Source organism: Falco cherrug, chromosome 3, assembly GCF_023634085.1.
Source record: "Falco cherrug isolate bFalChe1 chromosome 3, bFalChe1.pri, whole genome shotgun sequence".
NCBI classification, from domain to species: domain Eukaryota; kingdom Metazoa; phylum Chordata; class Aves; order Falconiformes; family Falconidae; genus Falco; species Falco cherrug.
In genome coordinates, this window is record NC_073699.1 from 110948611 (window position 1) to 110968481 (window position 19871).

At 50.2% G+C, this 19871-nt stretch overlaps 2 protein-coding genes across 9 annotated transcripts in view; one reads left to right on the forward strand and one right to left on the reverse strand.

The window, feature by feature from the left end:
• The window catches only part of FBXO42 (F-box protein 42), a 48247-nt gene extending 45194 nt beyond the window's left edge, over positions 1 to 3053 (reverse strand). Inside the window, exon 1 of one of the 2 annotated variants that reach the window (XM_055705441.1) lies at positions 2915 to 3053. The gene's annotated coding sequence lies outside the window, so the exon portion shown is untranslated. The remainder of the gene's footprint in view (positions 1 to 2914) is intronic. The other variant, XM_055705440.1, reaches the window with a different exon arrangement.
• Positions 3054 to 3546: 493 nt separating this feature from the next.
• SZRD1 (SUZ RNA binding domain containing 1) lies at positions 3547 to 19545 on the forward strand. Of its 7 annotated transcripts, none has more exons than XM_055704477.1 (5): positions 5228 to 5361; positions 15369 to 15418; positions 15664 to 15741; positions 16437 to 16691; positions 17295 to 19545. In XM_055704477.1, the coding sequence occupies exons 1-5, from the start codon at positions 5311 to 5313 to the stop codon at positions 17395 to 17397; spliced, it is 537 nt and encodes a 178-aa protein (XP_055560452.1). In that variant the 5' UTR covers positions 5228 to 5310; the 3' UTR covers positions 17398 to 19545. The 7 variants fall into 7 exon arrangements, with proteins under 7 accessions (XP_027659204.2, XP_027659205.2, XP_055560452.1 ...); XM_027803402.2 differs by lacking the exon at positions 5228 to 5361 and adding an exon at positions 10032 to 10258; XM_027803403.2 differs by lacking the exons at positions 5228 to 5361; positions 15664 to 15741 and adding an exon at positions 3547 to 3651.
• Positions 19546 to 19871: the final 326 nt, after the last annotated feature.

The following is a 19871-nucleotide window of genomic DNA, read 5'->3' on the forward strand; positions in this document are numbered from 1 at the left end:
TCAGAAAACATACTCCAAAAGGAGCTCTTACCTGGAGAAACACCCATGGAACACATTATCAGGGCCACCAGAGTCCTTTTTCACAGGCTTTTATCTAGATTTGGACCAAATCTGAGCCTAGCTCTGGCTCTAACACCTTCTCTAAGTTCTCACAGACATCCCCATGCGATGCTGTATTTCAAAAGCCAAGGCTCAAAGCTCACTTACGTTCAACTTTAAAGAATATTTCTCAGGGCAAAGCCTGAATCAATGTTTTACAAAGCCTGCCATGACTAAATACACAGGGAAAAATAACTTCCCTCGGAGGCGTAGCTCTGTTTATACAGAAAGTGGGAACCTTTTCCAGCAGCAGTCGCTCACATCCTGTGGAAGTGGCTGGAATCGGCAGCGGGCGAAGCTGGCTGCACCGAAACCCAATGCCTCTTTGAAGTCCTGAAAACAGACCTTCACAAACCAGTTGTGCACTGGGAACACACAGAGAACAGACCACCCCCATCCTCCCACTCCAAAGCTACAGCTAGTGTCACTCCTTCTGTTAAAAGTGAAGATTTTACACACTAAATTTCGTGAGATTAAGGACAAGATAGTGGAGCGCATCCCTGCTATCCTTGGGAACAAACTCCCGCCTTCAGAAGGTGCCCCACGCAGCAGCTAGCAATACCAGCAGCTTGAAACCCCCAAGTCAAAGTTAACACACGTTCAACAGCAGCAATAAACCACCCCGATCCTTATACCAACCACAGGCAGGACAATAACATTTGTTCTGCAGGCAAGATTTCTTCTCGGGCTTCTCCGACAGCCAAAGACAAAGAAAATTTGAGTCCCAGAGACTAAAAGCTGCAGTAAACTCAAATTAAAATTTTAAATTACACATACTGCCTGTAAGAGTCCACAAGAGTAAATGAGCGCAGGTTTGGAAACCAGCACAATAATAAAACCATGCGGTGCCTTTCAAACCCAAGTGCTTCACTTGCCACTGTGGAAAAAATGCTGCTTGGGCGGAGTCACCCATCAGTTAAAATACCAGGTAACACAGCAGGAAAAACACGCACAAACACCTTCGCAATTCTGCTTCTGCTAGAAGCATGCATGTACAAAAGCCCTGGTGAACAGGATTGAACCCGATACAGTAACAACTGTAATTTCTCCCTCTGCAAGAGATGTATCATCCTGCCTTGGGAATAGCCTAGATTCCTGCCCAGGATTTTGTTCTCTTCTCTCCCAATTCCGACACCAGGGAAAGACTGACCCCAGGCAAACCTGAGGGACCTGGTATTTGGCCTCTCTCAGGCATGAGCGTAAGGAAAAAGAAGGAGAGATGGTGGTGGCGACATGCATGGCCACGGAAATGAGGAAATAACAGCAAGTCTCTTAACTCTTGAATTAACAGCTGGCTCGGAGATTTGACTTTCTGGAAGGGCCAAGCCCAGGCTGCGACTGCTGCGTTGCAATACCAAGCAATTAGTTAGGGCACTGCAGCAGCATCACCAGTTCGGGGCTTCATGAGGCCACGTGCAAGGCAGCGGATTGATTCAGGCATTGGGCTCCTTCACTTTTGAAGGCAGGGTGGGTAAAGACATCGTGACATTGTTACACCCAGGTTACAAATTTAGGTCAGCAGCACCTCAAATGTAATTTATTTTAATTCGTGTCCCCTTTAGTAAAGGGGGGGGACTTTCAGCTGCTGACCTACAGCATGAGCTGGTCTCACCAGTGATAATTAAATCCATTATAATACAAACAACATCCCCAGCGATCAACCGGGTTATCTTACAAACAGGACACAGTGCCCATGTAACAAACCAATTCACTGTACTGCAGACAAGCATTTCAGTTTGCACGACTTCCCTTTTGTTCTTCCTCCAAGCATTAATTAAGAATTTAGCTTATTAAAAGCAAGGTACCAAGGCTCTACTTCTGCTTTTATGGCTCCCAAGAAATGCCCTGGCTGATTTGAAAACCCAAACAGGCTTGAAGCGAGACACTTCACCCCAGAGAGGTTTGGGCAGCATCTTGCAGGCAGCATGAGGTAATTCTCCTGAGCGAGACCCGTGCATCGAGACAAGCCCCTGCAGTGTCTGCTCAGCCCAGCCCCGTTGTGACAAGAAAATAATAATAAATAAAACCATTTTCAAATCACCGACAAGGAATTAGCAGTGAAGACAATGGGGAATAAAACCCCAAACCCTGTTGGGCTGATAAATACTGAGCTGGCCACTGCTGCCGATTGAACACAATGCTTTCAGGACCAAAACAAATAGAGATACACTATAAGGCGAGCAGCCTGCCATGAACCAACGTGGAAGCGAGTCAAGACAGGGAGTTATTTGGAGAATAACTGGAGAATAAGCCTCAGCTTTGTTTTTACATAGATGAGCCTTTGAGGCAGCCGCAGCCCACAGCAGCCCCCAGCCCTGCCAGCCAGCACCTTGGGGCTGCCCAACGCCAACCCTGATTTTTGGGGGGAAACCTGGTGGGGTTTTTGATTGTTTGTTTTTCTTTATGGGGGGCTGGAGGGGGGCAGGTTTTGCCCACCCCCAACACTGAGAAAGACCCCCGGGGCTGCCTTCACCTTGTCCCCCCCGGGGCTGCTGGTGCCCACCGCGGGAAGGGGCCTTCCCCCTCACAGGGCCGAGCCCTCGGGGGGTGGGGGTGGTACAACACCCCGGTGGCTCTGCCCTCAATACCAGCCCCTCCCCCCCCCAAGAGATAAGAGGCAAAGAGGGGCTCAGCCCCACCCTCAAGGCTCCAAATGGGTGCCCTCCTCCAGGCGAGGCCTGTCCCGCCCTGAGGGGCCTGAGGGGCCCGGCGGGCCGGGCCCGCCGCCGCCGCCCCGCTCCCCAGGGAAGGGACGCTACCCACCGGGGCTCCCCCCGCCCCCCGCCCCAGGGAGCCGCACCGCGGGGCCGCTCACCTGCCGCCGGCCACCGCCCGCCGCAGCTAGGCCAGGCCCTCAGGGCTGCAGACGCCGGGGCCGCCGCGTCGCCCGGGTGACGGCTCGAACCGGCGCCGCCATCTTCCCTCCCCTCCCCTCTGCCGCCACCGCCGCTCCGGCCGCGGCGGAGAGCGCACTGCGCAGGCGCGGGCCGGGCCCGCGTCACATGACAGCGGAGGGGGCGGGGAGGCGGGGTCACGTGGCGGGGGCGCCATGATGGGAAGGTCGGTTCCGCCCGCCATAGCATCGGGGCGGACTCTGGCCGCCATGTTTGAAGGGCCTCGCTAAGGGCACGCGCGCCGTCCCGCCGCCATGTTGGAAGGGACGGGCGAGCGAGGCCGCCATGTTGGGAAGGTCGGCTCTGCGGAGAAGGTGGCAGGGCGGCTTCCTCTCCTTCCTAGCTGCCTCGCAGGCCTCACCCGCCGCCCTTCACCTCACGCCTTGCCCCTTTGCGAGCTCCCCTCTTCAGCTGCTCCCTGGGGAGGCACAGCCGGGGCCTGGGGACCCACAGGGTCAGGGCTACCTGCTGTAGGCCAGCCACATTGCTGCCTCTCTCCCAGGGCCTGGCCATCTCCTCAGGCAGGAGGCGAGTCGGGAATGTCCCAGAAGGGAGAGGGGGGCGGTCCATGTGCCTGAAGGACAGTAGGTGCCTGTTTCACCACAGAAGTGAGGGAAGGAGGGAGCCCTCAGTGCCACTGGAGCCCTTCCATGTGGGGGTACGTATGTCTGGACGTGATAGGTCTGTGTTTTGACATGTGGTCATGCTGCTGAGTTGTGGGGTGGCGTTATTCCTCTGGGAAAGGGGTAAAGGAAGGCGCTGCCATCCTCTCTGTCTTCTACAGACCTGCATCTACCACAGAGGTTGCTGCTCAGCATTCTGGATACATGCCCTGCTGAATTGGATGCCCCAAATGCCTTGTGGAGGCTGGGATTACCTCAAAGGAGATGTGGAATGTGTCCACATGCACATAAGTAACCCAGTGTTCACCTGGGTCCATGTATACAATTATTAAGATCACATTCCCAAAACATATGCGCGCATTTTGGTAGGATGCTCAGTGTCAAATGGGTACCATGGCTGGGAATGGGATTGATTGGGATTTCTTATGGTATGGGTGAAACCAGCAGAATGTAGAGAAACATCCATGAATAACACTGCTGGGACATTAAATAGGCTACAAATTGAGCCAACAATACCGAGCACTGGCTGCTTGAAAACATGGTTCCTGTTTCCTTCTGGAAAAATCCCAGAGGATGGGTAGGAACAGCCTAAGGCTGCTGCACCCTTTCCTGCCACCTGCACCATTCCCATGAGCCCTGCATCTCTCCCAGGGAGGGGAGATGCCATCTCCAGCCCCTCTGGGGTACCAAAAAAGTTGAAATTCGAGACTATAACCCACCTACCTCCAATGCTATATGCCCAGCAAAACCCCACTAGCAGTTCTTTCAATAAACAACCCCCCCAAAACTCAGCTGTGAGGGTGTCCGGCAGTTCCCTGCCCAGATTTTGAGCTTGGCAGAAGAGAGGGAGACCTGGGGAAGGGGCCAGGGCAAACCACTGCGTTTGTGTCAGGATTTTTTTAAAAGGGTTTTATTTGTGTTAAGTTTTTTTTAAGAAGCTGATCGCCATCTGCCGGCAAACTGCAGCTCTCGGGTGGGGTGCTTGGGGGAAATTTTAAGGGCAGTTTCTGTAACTACCTGTCCAAATGCTTGGATTTTTTAGGACACTGGAAGGGCCATTTAATTTTGCAGACAGCAAAATTTAAATCCCACCCTCACCCTGGATACCTTTGTATCACTCAGAGCTCAAAGTAATACACTGGTATGGTAAGTGTCACGGTTACAAATGAGGTGAACGTAATAAATTAGGGTTTTTGGGGGGTAATCTAGCTATTTTTAAAGGCTGGAGCTGGACTGGGTTATCCTTACGAGATTTTAGAGTAGGGGAGGGATTAGTTTGTGTAACTGGGGTGATGGAAGGACACACGGACACCTCAGTGCCTGCACGAGGGACGCTGTGGTGAGTGGTTAACGAACAACATTTAGTAAAATCCCGGTCAGTTACTTTGGCTCTCAATTAAGGCAAAACACCCCAAAATCGCCGAGCTGTTCGAGCGTTTGGCTCGGCGTGGGCGTTCAAGCGCCACTCACACGCGTGTGCCCGTACCCCGTCCCCGCCCTCGGTCCTCCCGGCCGCCAGGGGGCGCGGGTGAGCCGCCCTCCCCGCCCTGCCGCACGTGGTGGCGCGCGGCCGCCCGCCGCGCGTGCGCTGTGCCCGCCCCTGCCCTGCGGGGCGCAGGCGCGCGGCCCGGTAGGCGGTGGCGGCGCATGCGCGGGGCGCGGGCTGACGGCGGCGGCGGCGGAGGGGAATTAAAATGGAAGATGAGGAGGTCGCCGAGAGCTGGGAGGAGGCGGCCGACAGCGGGGTGAGGGCGGCTGCTCGGGGCGGTGCGGGCGGGTGGGAGGTAGCGGGGGGAGAGGGGGAGGCGGTGCGGCGGCGCTGGAGGAGGCGCTGGGGCGCGGAGGGCACGCAGTGCCTGCTAGGCCTCTTAAAGTGACCGCGGCTTCGCTCGCCGCGGGGGGCTGCAGCCCGGCCCCAGCCCCTCCCTCTCGCCTCTTCTTCATCCCCCGGTGCCGGGGCTGCCGCAGGGATCCGCTCCCTGCCCGTCCTTCTGCCGCCGGTTTACATTTGGTTGCCAGACCCACCTCTCTCTCTGCCCGGCCTTGTGGGGCTGCGGGCAGGGCGGCAGCGGCTGGTCGGTGCGGGTCGCAGCCGAGCCCGGAATAAAGCTCCTGCTGCCGAGGAGCGTGTTGTGGGTGCTGGGAGGATGGCGGGTAGCTTGTTCCCTCTTCAGAGGGGTTCCCACAAAACGTGCCTCCCTAGCATCACGTTAACCCTCGCAGGGCCTGGGGGGAGGGGCGGGTGGGCTGTGTCTCACGGGGTGTTCTGGCAGAGCTGGGGGTTCACATCAAAAGCCCTTTCTCCCCCTCGCTCGAGGTGAACGTGCTCTTTGGTTAGGACAAAACGTGGAGAGTCATAGTGGGGCCTAGTGCAGCTTCCAGTGTTGCAGTTGAAGTTCTCGCCTGCTTTTAATAGGCAGCTCAATAGCCGAAGTTTTCATCACGTCTCTCATGCTGAGAGACTCCAAAGCACTTGTGTGTGCGCTACGCTTGCAAAATAAAATTATTATTTTAGCAGGAGTGTGGGCGGGTGATCTGCGGGGTATTCACAACAGTGCGACGAGAGAAAGGAAACCATCTCTGCCAGGCAGACTCCTGTTTTAATAAGTTCAGTGGGCTCGTTAACGATCAGAGGGCAGAAGGACTTCACAACAATGACTTGGTGAGAAGACTGAATTTGATTCTGGTCAGGAGATTGGGTTACAGCTGGCCAGAAAAAGGGTAGCAAAATAGAGCCTGTAACTCAATGCCCTTGCCAAGCGGTGTGAGAGATGCCAGCGGCAGGCAGGCAGCGTAAGCAAAGCGCTCGCACTCTCCTCTTGCCAATGCCGTGAGACTGCAGTCATAGGAAGCCTCGTGCTGGGCGGTGGGGTTAATTCCGGCACTTGTTAAATCATTCCATGAAGGGACATAGCTTGTGTTGCGGGAGCTGATGATAGCTGTAGCCTTGAGTAATGATTTAAAATTGTAGGGGTGCTCAAATCCCAGCCACTGGTTGTCTGTCTTCTTTGTCCTTTCAGCTTGTACCTTTTAGGTGTTCTGCTAAAGCCCTTAGAAGGGGTAATCTGTTGCCTGTCCTTTCTCACATCCTTTTCCAGTACAAACTGCTGGGAATTTGTGTTCGTAAACTCTGTGGTGCTTGTGCTGCTGAGCAGAGAGATTTCTTGAGGAGCTGCTGCAATGCTTGCAACTGCTTTTGCAGTTGTTGGGGTTTTGGATGCAGTTGAAGCAACAAGAAAAGCAAGCTGTCTGCGGCAGGAGCTCTTCTTACGTAAGATAAGAGACAGGAGATGCCTTTTGGCATCTGTCATGGTTTAGAAAGGTCATTTTCAAACCCTGCCTGGCAGGAAGGAGACCTGCTGCTGCTGCTGGTGGCTGCAGGAAGCAAAATAAGTGGGATGGAGCAGGGGAGAGCCCAACCTCCTCTTGTCTTCAGTTTTTCATGGTCCAAAGGGATGCTGGTGCAGTTGGAGACTGTAGGCTGTCCGTGCTGCTACAGAAATCAAAGCTACTAGAGGTAGGCAGGTTGAGAAAAGAGGAACAGAAGGCAGGAAGAGGCACTGCTGCAGAGCAGTCACCATGAGTGACTTGTTTGTTGGCAGTTGAAGGAGATTGCAGGTGCACCTGCTGCTCTCTGTGCCCAAAACCCCGCTGCAGTCTTTGGGCAGGGGAGCCTGGGAACTGCCTGGGTGAAGCGGATCTTCTATTGACGGTGCAAGAGGAAAAATGATGTACGGGAAAGGCATATAAGTTGGCCTGGTCCTGTCATCACAGGGTGTTGGGTTTTTTTTTTTGTCTTAAGGAATTTCCTTTATCATCTTTTGACTTTTATTTGGTGTGAATCCGAGGCGGAACAAGACAGAACACAATGTAAGGGCTCAAGATGTGACAGTCATTGTCAGTGCTCAAGAGAAATATGCAATAAAACAAAGAGACACCAAGGAGCAGCTTTAAACACATATTCTTCTCCTAACCTGATTTGCTATTTATTCCTTTTATCAACTGTATATAGTATTATTTACAGCACATCTCTGAGGAACAGTAGACATGTAGCAGGAGTTCCGTGGTGGGCTTCGGGGATTCATGGCCTGCTTCTCGGCATGTAATTTTTTAATGTTCCACCCAGGTGGTATTCCTTAGGACAGAAAGTACATCAGATTTTTAGTGCTGGTCTTTTTTTGTGTGTGTAGTTTTGGTGTTAGGCTGCAAGCTTTTACTTGAGGCCTTAAAGAAGGTGGCTCTCAGCAAGAGGCAGTTCCAGGCTGAGCAGAGATGCTGTGGCCTCCTAGTTACAATTTACCTCGTTTATCTCTTGCCCATCTGCCTTCCAAAACAGGCAGCGCTCCAATCTCATAGGCTGAGGGAACCCCCCCTGAAAACCTGACACAGATCTACTTTGGTTTGGTCCATCAAGTAGCTGTAAAACTGATCCTCAGGTTTTGGGTTCCCCCCCCCCCCGCCCCAGTCTTTAACATGGCTTCTGTTTGTCTTTTAGTCTTCTGTGTCATCAGAATTACCCAGTGCTTGCCTGAAAAAGGAGCAGCTCCCTGGGTATGTGCCACCCTGCTGAATCACCACAGGCCAAGCAGCTTCCCTCTACTCCAGCAGCTTCACTGATCCCAGGGGTCCTGCAGGCACAGGGGTGTTAATGCTGGTGCAGCAGAATTTGGTGAGGCCTCTAGATCGCTGTTAGATCTAAGAGGTCTTCAAAATGTCAGTGAAATGGGGAGGTTTTGCTTGTTGTCGAGTTACGGATGGAAAACCAGCGTGTAAAGCATGAATGAGTTGTCCGAGTTACGAATAAGGGTTGAAGCGCCAGGCTTCAAAGACCCAGTCTGGGTTAGTAAACACTAATATGACTTAATGCCTGGCTTGTTTTTCTTTTGCGTGGCCTAGCTGGCTTTAGGGAAGAGGGAGATCGCAAATGAGAGGTCTGTTTGTGACACCTGAGTCCATTTACCTGGTTAAACTAATAATTAAATGTCAAGTGGGAATCTGGGCTCCAAAACTGGAGTGGAAGCCCCGTGTCCAAGGTTGCAGGTAATCCTCAGCCTGGAATTGGCACTCTTCAGCTGGATTGATTGCTTATTCCTCCACTAACTAGTATTTGAGTATATCAGGGTCTTCTTAACTCATAACTTATTTAAAGTCAGAGTCTGTGCAGATAAAATATTAGTCTGGCAACCCCAAAAAGCTTACCAAAAAATAAAAAATTATCTTCTGTATCTTTTTTTTTTCCACTTCAGTTTGCTGAGGGACAGTTTGCAGGGCAGTTAGCTCCCAGCTGCTGCCTACAACCTCCCTGGCAGTACTTAAAACTGCCACAGTCCAGAGTCTAGGTCCCTTGGTGAGACTGTGCCTTGCTTCACTGATTGCGACCAGAGAGAGAGAGACAGCCCCCTGGATCATCTGATTACAGGCTGCTTGGGGAGGATGTGAGCAGCCGAATGTGCGTGACTGAACTTTGTCCTTTGTGTGTGGGGATGGGGATTGCCAGCTGCTTGGGTTGTGGCACTTGGTGGGGACCATTCACCGGAGGTTTGCAAAGAAACCTCATTTCTGTTGGCTTTAAATTGGTCTGTGTGAGTGGCAGAGGGCTGCCCACCGTGAATTTCACCCTCCAGCAAAGGCAGCGCATTCCCTGGTTATAAAGGTTTTGGCTAGCGTTGCTTTGAGTTGCTAAATATGATCGAAGTACAGAGAAGTCAAAAGGGAAATATTTTGGAGTGTAATACTGTGACCTCCGGTCTGCCAACTACTTGTGTGATCAGAGGACAAATTAACAGGGTTTTGGTGTGCAGCAACTGTACCCTGGAGGAAACCTGGGAGGATAACCACGGATTTTTGATGTCATGGCTGTGAGGATGGGTTTTGGCTTCACGGATCAAAATGATTTTTGTAAAACTTCTGCTGAATATTTGCTTTAAGTGTTTGTCGTTGGTCAAAAAAATCTTGAATCTGGCAAGATTTTGTTCCTGCTGCTCAGCATTGCTTAGGTGGAGGCAGTTTGTTTGATAAGAAGGGTGGTGTTTGTAGGTTGGGAATGAACAGGTACCTTAATACCGTGAAGTGAGTATTGGGTTTGGGATATCGCAGCAAATCCTGTGTGGCCCTGCCTGGGTCACTCGAGCGGTCGCTGTTTCATACCTGCTGTCACAGACCTTGAGCAGCTGGGTGGGCTGATCGACCCTGGGCAGGGACCTGGCTGCAGAAGGTAAAGGTGATCCTCTAGATTAAGAGATGTTCCGATGCCTTTGTGGAAAAGCATGCAGAGGGCTTTTGCTAGGGTTTAGCCGCTGGTTGTCTTTTTTTTTTTTTTCTAGGTTGATAAGGGATGTAAATATATTCCCAATCTGGATCTCTGAGGAGCATCTGTGCAACATGCCCACCCCAGGAGGTGCAAAGGGTAGGGAGGGAGAAGGAACTGCAGCCCTCTCAAAAGCTTTCCCGTGGCCCAGAACACGTCCATGCTGGGAATACCGTGTGGTGCCTGCCAGGCTTGTTCCCAAAAATACTCTCATGTCTTGTTTCCCAATATCCTAGCTGCCGAGAAGCATTATCTACCTATGGAGGATGTAAATGCCAGCACAGCTTAAAAGCATCTGTGGCTTCCTTGGGTACAGTCCACTGCCAGGATCTGAAGTAAGAAGAGTAACTTGGAGAATTAATTAATGAAGCAGTCTGATTCCCAATAGCCTCAGGAATTGGAATGTTTCAGTAATTAATAGAAGATTAATTTATCTTCAGAGGAAAGAAATAGGTAGCTAATGAGAAGTCAGCTTGGAGGTACCTTAGAATTATCTAGTTCTGCTCTTACTTGGCTGTGTTTTCGATGAAGTAGTGAGTCTGATATCTGCAGCTGGAAGTTGTTGGGTACCCATTAACAGCTTTGGTAACCTCAGATGTTAAAACCTTTTTTTTTTTTTTTCCTAAAGAAGAGAACATTAACCAGGCCTTGAAGTTTATCTCCTGTCCTTTAGAAAATGCCAGAGTATCTGATGGTGCTTTTAATAAAAGCAGATGAGGCTTTGTTTTTAGTGTTGATGTGGGAGGATGCAACTCTAGCCTAAATCCCCCCCTTTCTGGGTCTGATCTTCCACATTATTTCGATGAGCAAGGGTAGAAGGTTGTGTTTGGGAGTAAACTCCAGTAAATACATCAAAGAACGTGGTTAATGGTTTTCTAGAGCTGCATATTTGAAATGTTATCAAATATCTAAGGGAGCACAGCTTCCTTTATCAGTGACTGTCCTGTGCTCTGGCAGGAGGGCCTGTAGGTATCTTTGCTCAATTTCTGCAAAGTAACCTAATTTTGGAGGAAAGGGGGAGATACCCTCTGAGAGTGAGGGGTTTATATGAAGCCCAAGCCTTTGCCTTCCTTCTAACATTCAGTTGTGGTTACTCACTAAACTTGAAATAAAAAATAGCCAGCAGTTATCTTGTTCCTTTCCCCTGTATCAGCAGAGCTTGGAGCTGCTGTTGTTTAGTCTATTTAGAGAGGCTTTGCTGGCAATGATGGGAAGGGTAATTCTTTATACGTGTCTGACACAGTACAGTTATTCCCACAAAGTTCTTTAGACAACAGCTAGGGCTGACTCGGGCCTCTCTCTGCTTTGCAGCACGCTGGAGAACTGGGTTTACTTGGGAATGTGCCTAGACCCCATGTGAAACCGTGATCTGTAGGACCCAGCCTCTGCAGGGGCATCTCTTCCTTAAGGGCACATTTCTGGAGTGTTGGGGGGGCGGGGGGGGGAGTATCCACCGTCAGCTCGCCAGTAACATCGCAAAAGCATCAGCTATATTGGCGGGGTACTTATTTAGGATGACAGACCATAGGAGTGTCACATCCAAGCAGCAGGTTTGTGTCTTGGTGTCTAACTGCTTTCCAAGGGGCATTTTATTGATCCTTTCATGCATTGCTGTTTTTCTCAGGGTGAAAGGGCAGGAAGGATGGCTATGATGGGGCTGGAGTTTAGTTTCCATTACGTCCTCATCCACAAATGCGGCTTAAATGTCAAAGAACAGTGTCTTCTTCATGCTGTTTGTCTGGGTCCTTTTTAGTATCTAGACATAATAGCACTAAAAATAGTTTGTTGAGATTCTTTAGTACTCTTTGGGGAGGGTGTTTTGAACAGGGATGTAAAGGAGACTTAGATTTTGATTATATAGATAAGTTTGTTTGGGAAATGAAAGCTAGGGAGAGCCTCCTAAGAAGATTAATAACTGCGGTTTGTATGGTGCGACCTGCCCGGCTACTGGGGACGTGCAGTGTGATGTCCTTGAATGCCAAGTCTAATTGCCTCTCCTGTGAGCTCGTGCCTTTGGGTTGTTGTAGTGCTCCTGGCACTTGCCCTGTAAGTCAGGTCCTAATTTTATCTCGTTACCCACACAGCTCGGTGACAATGTGGCATAGCAGTGGAAGGGGAATGGCATCAGCAGACGAACAGATCTGTGCAGAGCTGCGGCCGGGATTTGATTTTATTAAGAATTAAGCCATATTGAGGTGTTTGTGCTTCTCAAGCTTGTAAATTCGTGCAGCGTGATTCCCACCACGAACTGCTAACTGTGTTAGGCTGCTAACGTCTTGAGTTGGTTTTGCAGGGCGTTTAAGGGCTGCCCATTCGATCTGGCAATGCTATCCTTGTTCAAACGCTTCCATACCTACAATTCCAAACACAGTAGCATCGAACACTGAGTTTGCAGTGCTGTGACTTCTGCTGAGAAAAGACAGGGTCAGTCCGTGAGTTGAAAAGAAAACACGACAACTTCTAACGCATCAGGAGGTGTGTGTGAGGTGGGGAGCTGCTTTTTTTACACTAGCTGTCTGCTTTGAAAACAAAGGAAGACCTTTTTCTACCCAAGAGTTCAGTGCATGTCTGGAGGCAGCTGGAATCCCCTCAGCAGTGCTGGAGATTACGAGGATCATGTAAGACGTTTGGATGGGGTGAGAGTGATACGTGTGTATTTGGTGGGGATGATTGTTTTATATTATTCTGCCAGGATTTCTACGTGTGGAAGGAAGCCTCTTGTTTTGCAGAGTACATAGTGGTTCTAACAGTCGCTGGTGTTAGAACTTGGAGGATATTTTAGCTGCCCTGTTACTTTGCTCCTTGGTGAGGAGCTCCCCAGGCTCAGAGCAACTGTTGAGCCTGCATGTGGTGGCTTGTGAACCAAGGCTGTGCACGTTCACTTAGTGAGGACTGGCAGTTACAGAGGGATGAGAGACCAAAGTACCAAATATTTTGCAAGAAACGGTCTGTACGGGTGTAGGAAGGAGTGCAACTGAGACTCTAAAGGGCTCGTCTGGGGAGGGGTGTTGTGATGGCAGGTTTTGAAGGATTCCTTGGAATAAGTTTGCATGTGTTAAGCAAATGGAAGAACTATGGATTTTTTTTCTGGTAAGGGAAGCTGCAGGTTCTGGTGTCAGAGGATGCAGTCAGAGGAAGTCTGGCGTGTGTGAGGGCGTCAAGAGCTGTCCAGCAGCGCTCGGAGACAGTGTGACAGTCGTGTTAATCAGCGTGTTTTTCAGATGCTGAGGTCAAACTGACGCTTTCCAATTACAGGATCTCATAGTCCTAGGTATGGACTGCGACTTTAGCCCCAGGACTGACCTGCAAAGCCACCAGGAATGTAGAAACGTGGCTTTTGTCAAAGTCATCTCTCCTCTGCCAGGGTGGAGAGAGGTGAGATGAGAATGGGGCTTTCCTTGTGGCTGCCACGTGGCTTGTCATACTTTTGTGCCCCATGGTCCTCGCTGTGGGCCGTCGAGCTTGTCTGCCCTAGTTGAGTAGTTCAGTGCTGCGGTTCTGACTCGCAGCTGGCTTCGTAGTCACCACACAGCGCCGAACGCCAAGTTAAATGAGTTGAGATGCTCTTGAGCATGCTTTCCCCACCCTCCACCCTGTCCTCCTGTCATCCCTCTCCCCCATGCACTGAAGTACTTAATAAGGGATATTTAAGGAAGCTTCCTTCCCATCTACCACTTCCAAGAGGCCTCGAGGAGGTGCGGTTAACTATTTCGGTTTGAAAAAGTGTTTTAAAGACTCTTCTATAGGAGGATATAACCTCTTGAGGCGTAGTGCAAGCAGATGAGCTAACCCCTTCCCCTTAACCTGACTTTCATTGTTTGCTGCCGGCCGCTCTACATCTCCGTCCTTGCTGGGATATCCGTTTCCCTGCTGCCAGTTCCCGGCTGAACATTCCTCTGCCTTTGTGGGTAGGAGGCGGCTGATGCACATTTTTCTCTGTCTTCCAGAGCAGCATTGGGATGGGATTTTCCTCCCAGTCCTCTTGAAGAGGAAGGAAAGCGCAGGTGTGTTTGCCCTCTATGGGAGGCTCTAGCTGTGACCTGGTCTTCAGCTCAGTGCCATGTGAAGCCCTTGGCTGCTTTTGTTCTTACAAATCACCCGTCGCCTCCCATTACAGAGCTTGGTAGGAAATTCAACCCCCCACCCACCTTTTGTCATCAAAAATACAGTTTGTAACTGTTCCCTTCTAGATGGAGCCTACCATGGACTGTTGGCCTGTGTAGCTGCGTGACCAAGAGCAAACACCATGGTTTGGCATCTTGTAGCGACTTGTGTTCATTCCCTGCTTATTGGGGCATTGGAGAATTACTGTGCAAACCAGTTTCTTCACTGGGCTGTGCCTGCTGCGGTTTTTGACGGCAGGGTAGGCCTCACTGGCAGCGAGCTTTTAGCATAGTTAAGCAAACTGTCCTGAAAAGTAGAGCAGCTGTGTTCTGCCAGAAGATTGGAATTTCCTTCAGTATTGCCAGTTATCGGCTGGCGAAACTAGGACACTGTCAGGTAGGGGTTTTTTCCTCTTCGTTGATGATTAAATAAAACACTGCTGTTTCGGAGGCTCTTTTAATAGCATCAGCAGTTGTGAGAATCTAAAGATGTCAGCGAGGTCGGGGAAGGTTATCTAAAGCAAGACTGGGCCTGAAAGCTGGCTTTATTTTTCTGTTTAGCAAGATTTCTCTGCATAATTGCTCCGATTGCAAAACATAACACCTTTGCTAAGGTAGATGCAAGCTTTGGTCAGAAGTTGACATGCTTTAAAGCCACGCTCTGTTGGCATTCAGGGGTGATTAATACATCTTTCTGCTGATTGATGACTCTGCAGCTATGTTGCAAAGGGAAGGAGAAGCGCAATAAGGCTCTGCTCTGGCGAGTCCTTGGGTGCATGTCGGGCAGGGCAGGGACTTTTTTTGAAGGAGGGTGATTGCAGCAAGCAGCAGGAATGCAGACCTGCCGGCTAGTCCTCCAAACGGCTGCAGGCTTCGGGGCTGAGCTGCCCTGCTGAAACCAAGCATGTAGTCTGATGCGGATCGCCCTGCCTGGCTGCTGGTGCTGTTTCTCTGCCTGAGAGGTTTGGCACCAGTTCCTGCTCAGATCTGGGGATACCTTGCTGTGTATTCCTGTGAATTTTTACCCTTAACAGAGCTTTTTTGCCAGCCGAAGTCCTTAAAATGAAAGATGAGTGCCTCTCAGCTGCCCTCTCACCTTGACATGCAGAATTCACAGCCTGCTGTAGGTGTATTAATGGCTGCAATAGAATATATGTAGTGGCTTTGTTTTTCTCTGCCTCTTGATTTGCAAGTCATCCTCTGATGAAGGCACACACTCTCTCTGCCTCCTTTATAGTATTGCTGTATGGAAGAGTGAAATTAAATGTGTGCGCAGACAGGCTCGAACTCCAGTCTCCAAGACGAGCCTTCAGGTTTTTATTTTTATCTCCTTCCTTTCTAGGAAATAGACAGACGGTTGGAAAAGAAGCTGAAGATCACGCAGAAGGAAAGGTAATGATGCTGCACGGGTCGGTTAAAAAAAAAAAAAAACCAACACAAAAAACCTTATTTCCTGAGATGCCCTTGGACATTTGAAGGCCTGGGGAGCAGGGACAGTGGGGAAACAGCTTCAAACTGAGCCAGGGAGCACTGGGTTAGAGTTGAGAAATAGGGAATCTCTGTAATCATGCCACTAGATGGCCCTTTCGATCCGTAGCAGGCTAGCAGAAAGCTTCTTGAGAGTGATTTTATTTCAGAGCCGGGTCTCCCAGACTGGATGTAGCTACAGCTATGGGGAAGCCATTTAAGAAAAAGTCACTCAAAGGAAGAAATGGGTGAGTCAGGTAATCCCAACTCGTGGCCCTGAATTGGCTTGCTGTGTCTTGCATCAATAAGACTCTTTTCCTGCTTACTTTGGGTTGGGGCCGGGTTGTGTTTGTTGCCATCTTCTAGCAGAAATATTTCTAATCACTTCTGACAAGTCTTTTTCTTGTTGGCTTTACCCCCCCCCCCCCTCCTTTGATTCTTAGTAGGCCACTTAGAGTCATGGTATTACTTCTCTGGGAATTCTGCACAGAGAAGGGACCATAAAAAAAAATTCAAATAGTGAAGGTGGGGGCCAAGGCTGGCTTGGAGGAGTGAAATGGCAGGGTTGGAGCCAAAGGCCGAGTATCCTGGCAAGAGGAGCCCTAAAAATACCTGCAGGGAATGGAATCAAGGTGCTTATACCCATATCTTTGAGTAGAAGCGCTAAAACTTTTGTCCAGTGTCTGCTTCCCTTTCCTTTGGTTGAGTTTAAAGATGTTGAATGCAGCAGGGATTGATTTTTTCCTTCCCTTATTGAGCTGATCTCCTGCAAACCTGCCTGCAGCTCTAGTTTAGGGTTATAAATATAACAAGGTCTTTAATTATTACAGGCTGCCTCTTAATCACAGGAATGACATCTGACTGGGAGGAATTCACACGCAGAGTGAAAAACATGCTTGCTGTAGAAAACAAGTACCAACCAAATGTTTTTCTTTTAAAACAGTAGAAAGTCAAAATCTCCTCCTAAAGTGCCGATCGTGATTCAGGACGACAGCCTTCCTGCAGGTCCTCCCCCGCAGATCCGCATCTTGAAGAGGCCGACGACCAACGGTGTGCTTAGCAATCCCAACTCTGCCAGCAGACCAGCCTTCCCCGTGAAATCCTTGGCACAGAGGGAGGCAGAGTACGCGGAAGCCAGGAAACGAATATTGGGCAGCGCGAGCCCCGAAGAAGAGCAGGAGAAACCCATTCTAGACAGGTCAGAGCAGCCTTTTGCGCCATGGCAGCTTTGCCTGTGCTCCTCGCAAACTCCCTCCTATCAGAAGGAGTGGGGTGAGCTCCTTGAAGGGTAAAGTGAGGCCAGCAGGGAGAAAGGAGTGCTTTGTTAGCAAGCAAGGCATCTTAAATCTCAAATATGTGGGAGCTGAGGGAACTGCAAGTGCCTGCTAAGGCCGTAAAGGTTATCTTAGACCTTTGGATGAGTATGCTGTGGTATATAGAGGAGTGCAGACAATCAGAGTTATCCTGGCAGGACGTACCCTCGTCTTTTCTGAGGGTTTGGACTTAAGGGAGATGCCACGTGCGGCTGGGAGAGTTGGGCATAAGCACTCTTAAATGAATGTGCATTATTTGAAGGCACCATGTTCACCCTTTTATTTGCAGCATGGGTCTTGGCCGCTCTTCGGAAAGAAATGAAGGGCTGGTTTGATTTTTGGTGGTGGTCCCTGTCCCAGGGAGCAACATGTGATGCTTGTCCCATGGCAGTGACTTCCCACCGAGGCAGGGGCGGGGTTATTTGTTGAAGGTGTACAGCGTTACGCAGCCACGTTGCCTCCGTCTCTGATCTCCTTTCTCCTTGCAGGCTGACAAGGATCTCCCAGCCGGAAGACTCCAGACAGCCCAATAATGTGATCAGGCAGCCGCTGGGTCCCGATGGCTCACAAGGCTTCAAACAACGCAGATAAACGCGGGCGAGAGATGCTGCTGCGGAAGGCAGGGTCCGCCGCCACGGGTCGCACTGCCGTGGCGGACAAACGGACTTGAGCAAAGGGAACTACCTGGTTTATTTGCACTGTGATCCCCTTTGCTCTGCCCACTGTGACCTTCAACCCCACGCACTGTGACCTCCCCTCTCCACCCACTGTGACTGGCAAACCCAGAAGGGCTGTCCCCAAGTCGCTGCAAATGGGAAGGGGGACAGTGAGGGGGGGTATCAAGGACTCGGACGGGTGCAGGGAGTTGTGTGTGTGCCACTTGGGTTGAAGCCAGCGCCAGCAATAATGTTTGTTGTACTCATAACCTGGCATTTAAGGAAAAAAAAAAGAGTATGGGAAGCTCCCCAGACACGCATGTTGTCCTCATCACTTAAAGAGCAAGTTCTTTTTCAAAGGATCTGTTTTATTTTTCTTTTCTGTTTTGTTTTCTGTATATCAGATCAACGGAGTGCATGGGAAGGATTTTAACCATTTGTTTTTATTGAGAGAGGTAGTTAAGTGTTTGAAAAGGAGTTTCAATGAATTTCTGCGACTTTAATGGCTCGGGTTTGGCAAGCTCTTGCTTCTTGTTCTCTTATTTCTACTGCCATCAGCACGTGAAAGTGAACTCTGGGATACCCGGTCTTTCAGATTGCCTTGGGAGCTGGCGGAGTCTGACGACCTAGTTTACGTCTTGCACCTGTTAAAGCTTGGCTAGTATTTTCTGCTGGCTTTGAAGAAAAGCTTAAAATACATCGGTTTTATTTTTTTTTGTTCTTTTTGTATTTGGGGAGAAGGGAATGTAGACCGATCCCATGAAAATGCCTGCTGCCCAGCCATTTTTTGCAGCAGAGAGAGCCAGGTGGTGAAGAATTAGGGCTCTGTCGCGAGGAGGAGAATAGCCAGCGCCCTCCAGTCCGTGAAACAAGTAGGTGGCGAGGATCTGTGCTCCATATGGCCTGCGTTCGTCGAGTGGCTGGCGCTACAGTGGCCAGCGGGATGTCCCGAGGGTCCGAAGCAGAGTGGCGTGGTGGAGCGAAGGCTCCCATTGATCTCTCAGTCACGGTACAAGCTGCGTTTGCCTCCCGAAATTGCAGACATCAGGAAGGAAGACGGCACTGGTTAAAGTTCGGATGATTTCTCCGTCTTCCTGGCGGCAGCTGGCTCCCTGCGAGGCTTCAGGGAAGGGACTTTCCTCCTCCAGCTCCCAGGAAGAGGACAGGGAGGCTGGTGCTCCACAAGAACGCTGATGTTTCCCCCTGGATGAAGCTGACCTACCTTAATATCACTTAAAATTGAGGGATTAGATGAACACTAAATGCTCTTCTTGGAGGGGACGGTACCTAGAAAACCATTTCTGGTTCTCAGCGGATTATTCTGTACAGGTGCAGCCTTCCCTGCCGCTTTGTGCTCAGTAGGTTCAAGGGTAAACGAGCAAATCTTGACATCTTCTACACAAAGGGAAGCGACCGTAGAAAAGGACATGTGTGGAAATACAGTTTAAAAAAAATATACCGGTAAAATAAAACTACCTGTGTATAAAAAGAATCCGCTAGAGCATTAATTAGCTGATTAAAGCACCGAAGATGGTGGTGAGGTGGGGGCAAGCAGACATCCCCCAGGCATCCCCGACTGCCGGTGCTTTATTTTTTGGGGGTGGGGTGGGGTGTGTGTGTCCCATATTTATCCCCCCCCTGCAGGCTGGTGTGGGATGAGTCCCCGAAGGGGAGTGGGAGGGGAGAAGGACGTCAGCAATAAGTGTAGTCACCGCGCCTTTCCTTAATTATTACTAAAAATAGCTTTTAATAGCCAAAACACCCCCAAATCCATCTGATTCCTGGTGTAGCTGGCCAGTGATAAAGTTGCCACCTCCTCTGGCACCGGAATCTCTGTCTCCGGCACTGAAATCTCCTCCGGCACCAAAATCTCCTCCGGCACCGAAATCTCCCGGCTCCTCCATCCCGGTGACCAGGATACGTCCCGCCCGCGGGCAGGGCTTGGCGGCGTTCCTGCGGGAAGCCACTTCATCCCGGGAAGGTGGAGGATAAGCACGGTACTGCGTGTTTTCACCCCAAAACGTGCGCCGAAAAGAAAACGTTTTATAAATTGTATTTTAAATAAATGTCTTTAAACTTTTAACGACTTTTTTTTTTTTTTCTTCTTTTCTGTCTTTTATCCCCGTCTCTCATAGGGGCTGCTGCAAGAGGGATGTTTCAGTAGCAGCTTAGGCTCCCAGCGTGAGTAGATGCTTAAAAATTCATCAGGAAGGTAAAATCTGGGAGCATTTGGCTGTAATCGGCCACTCCTAACCCAAAAAGGGGAATTTTTACCCCATTTTTAGAATTGCTGGGGAGATGTGGTCCGAGGAGAGGGGGAAGGGGCAGTGCCTGGGGGGAAGATGGGGCTTCCAGACCCAGGTGTGAGCTGTGCTTGTGCTGCTTGTTAAGTTATTTTTAATTATTTAT

Excerpts from the sequence above, each read along its gene's own strand:
- SZRD1 (XM_027803402.2), top strand. The coding sequence starts at position 10,196 with ATGCCAGCACAGCTTAAAAGCATCTGTGGCTTCCTTGGGTACAGTCCA. Across the intron at positions 15,419-15,663 it reads AAGATCACGCAGAAGGAAAG|AGCCGGGTCTCCCAGACTGG; the intron begins GTAATGATGCTG and ends ATTTTATTTCAG. Across the intron at positions 16,692-17,294 it reads GAGAAACCCATTCTAGACAG|GCTGACAAGGATCTCCCAGC; the intron begins GTCAGAGCAGCC and ends TTCTCCTTGCAG.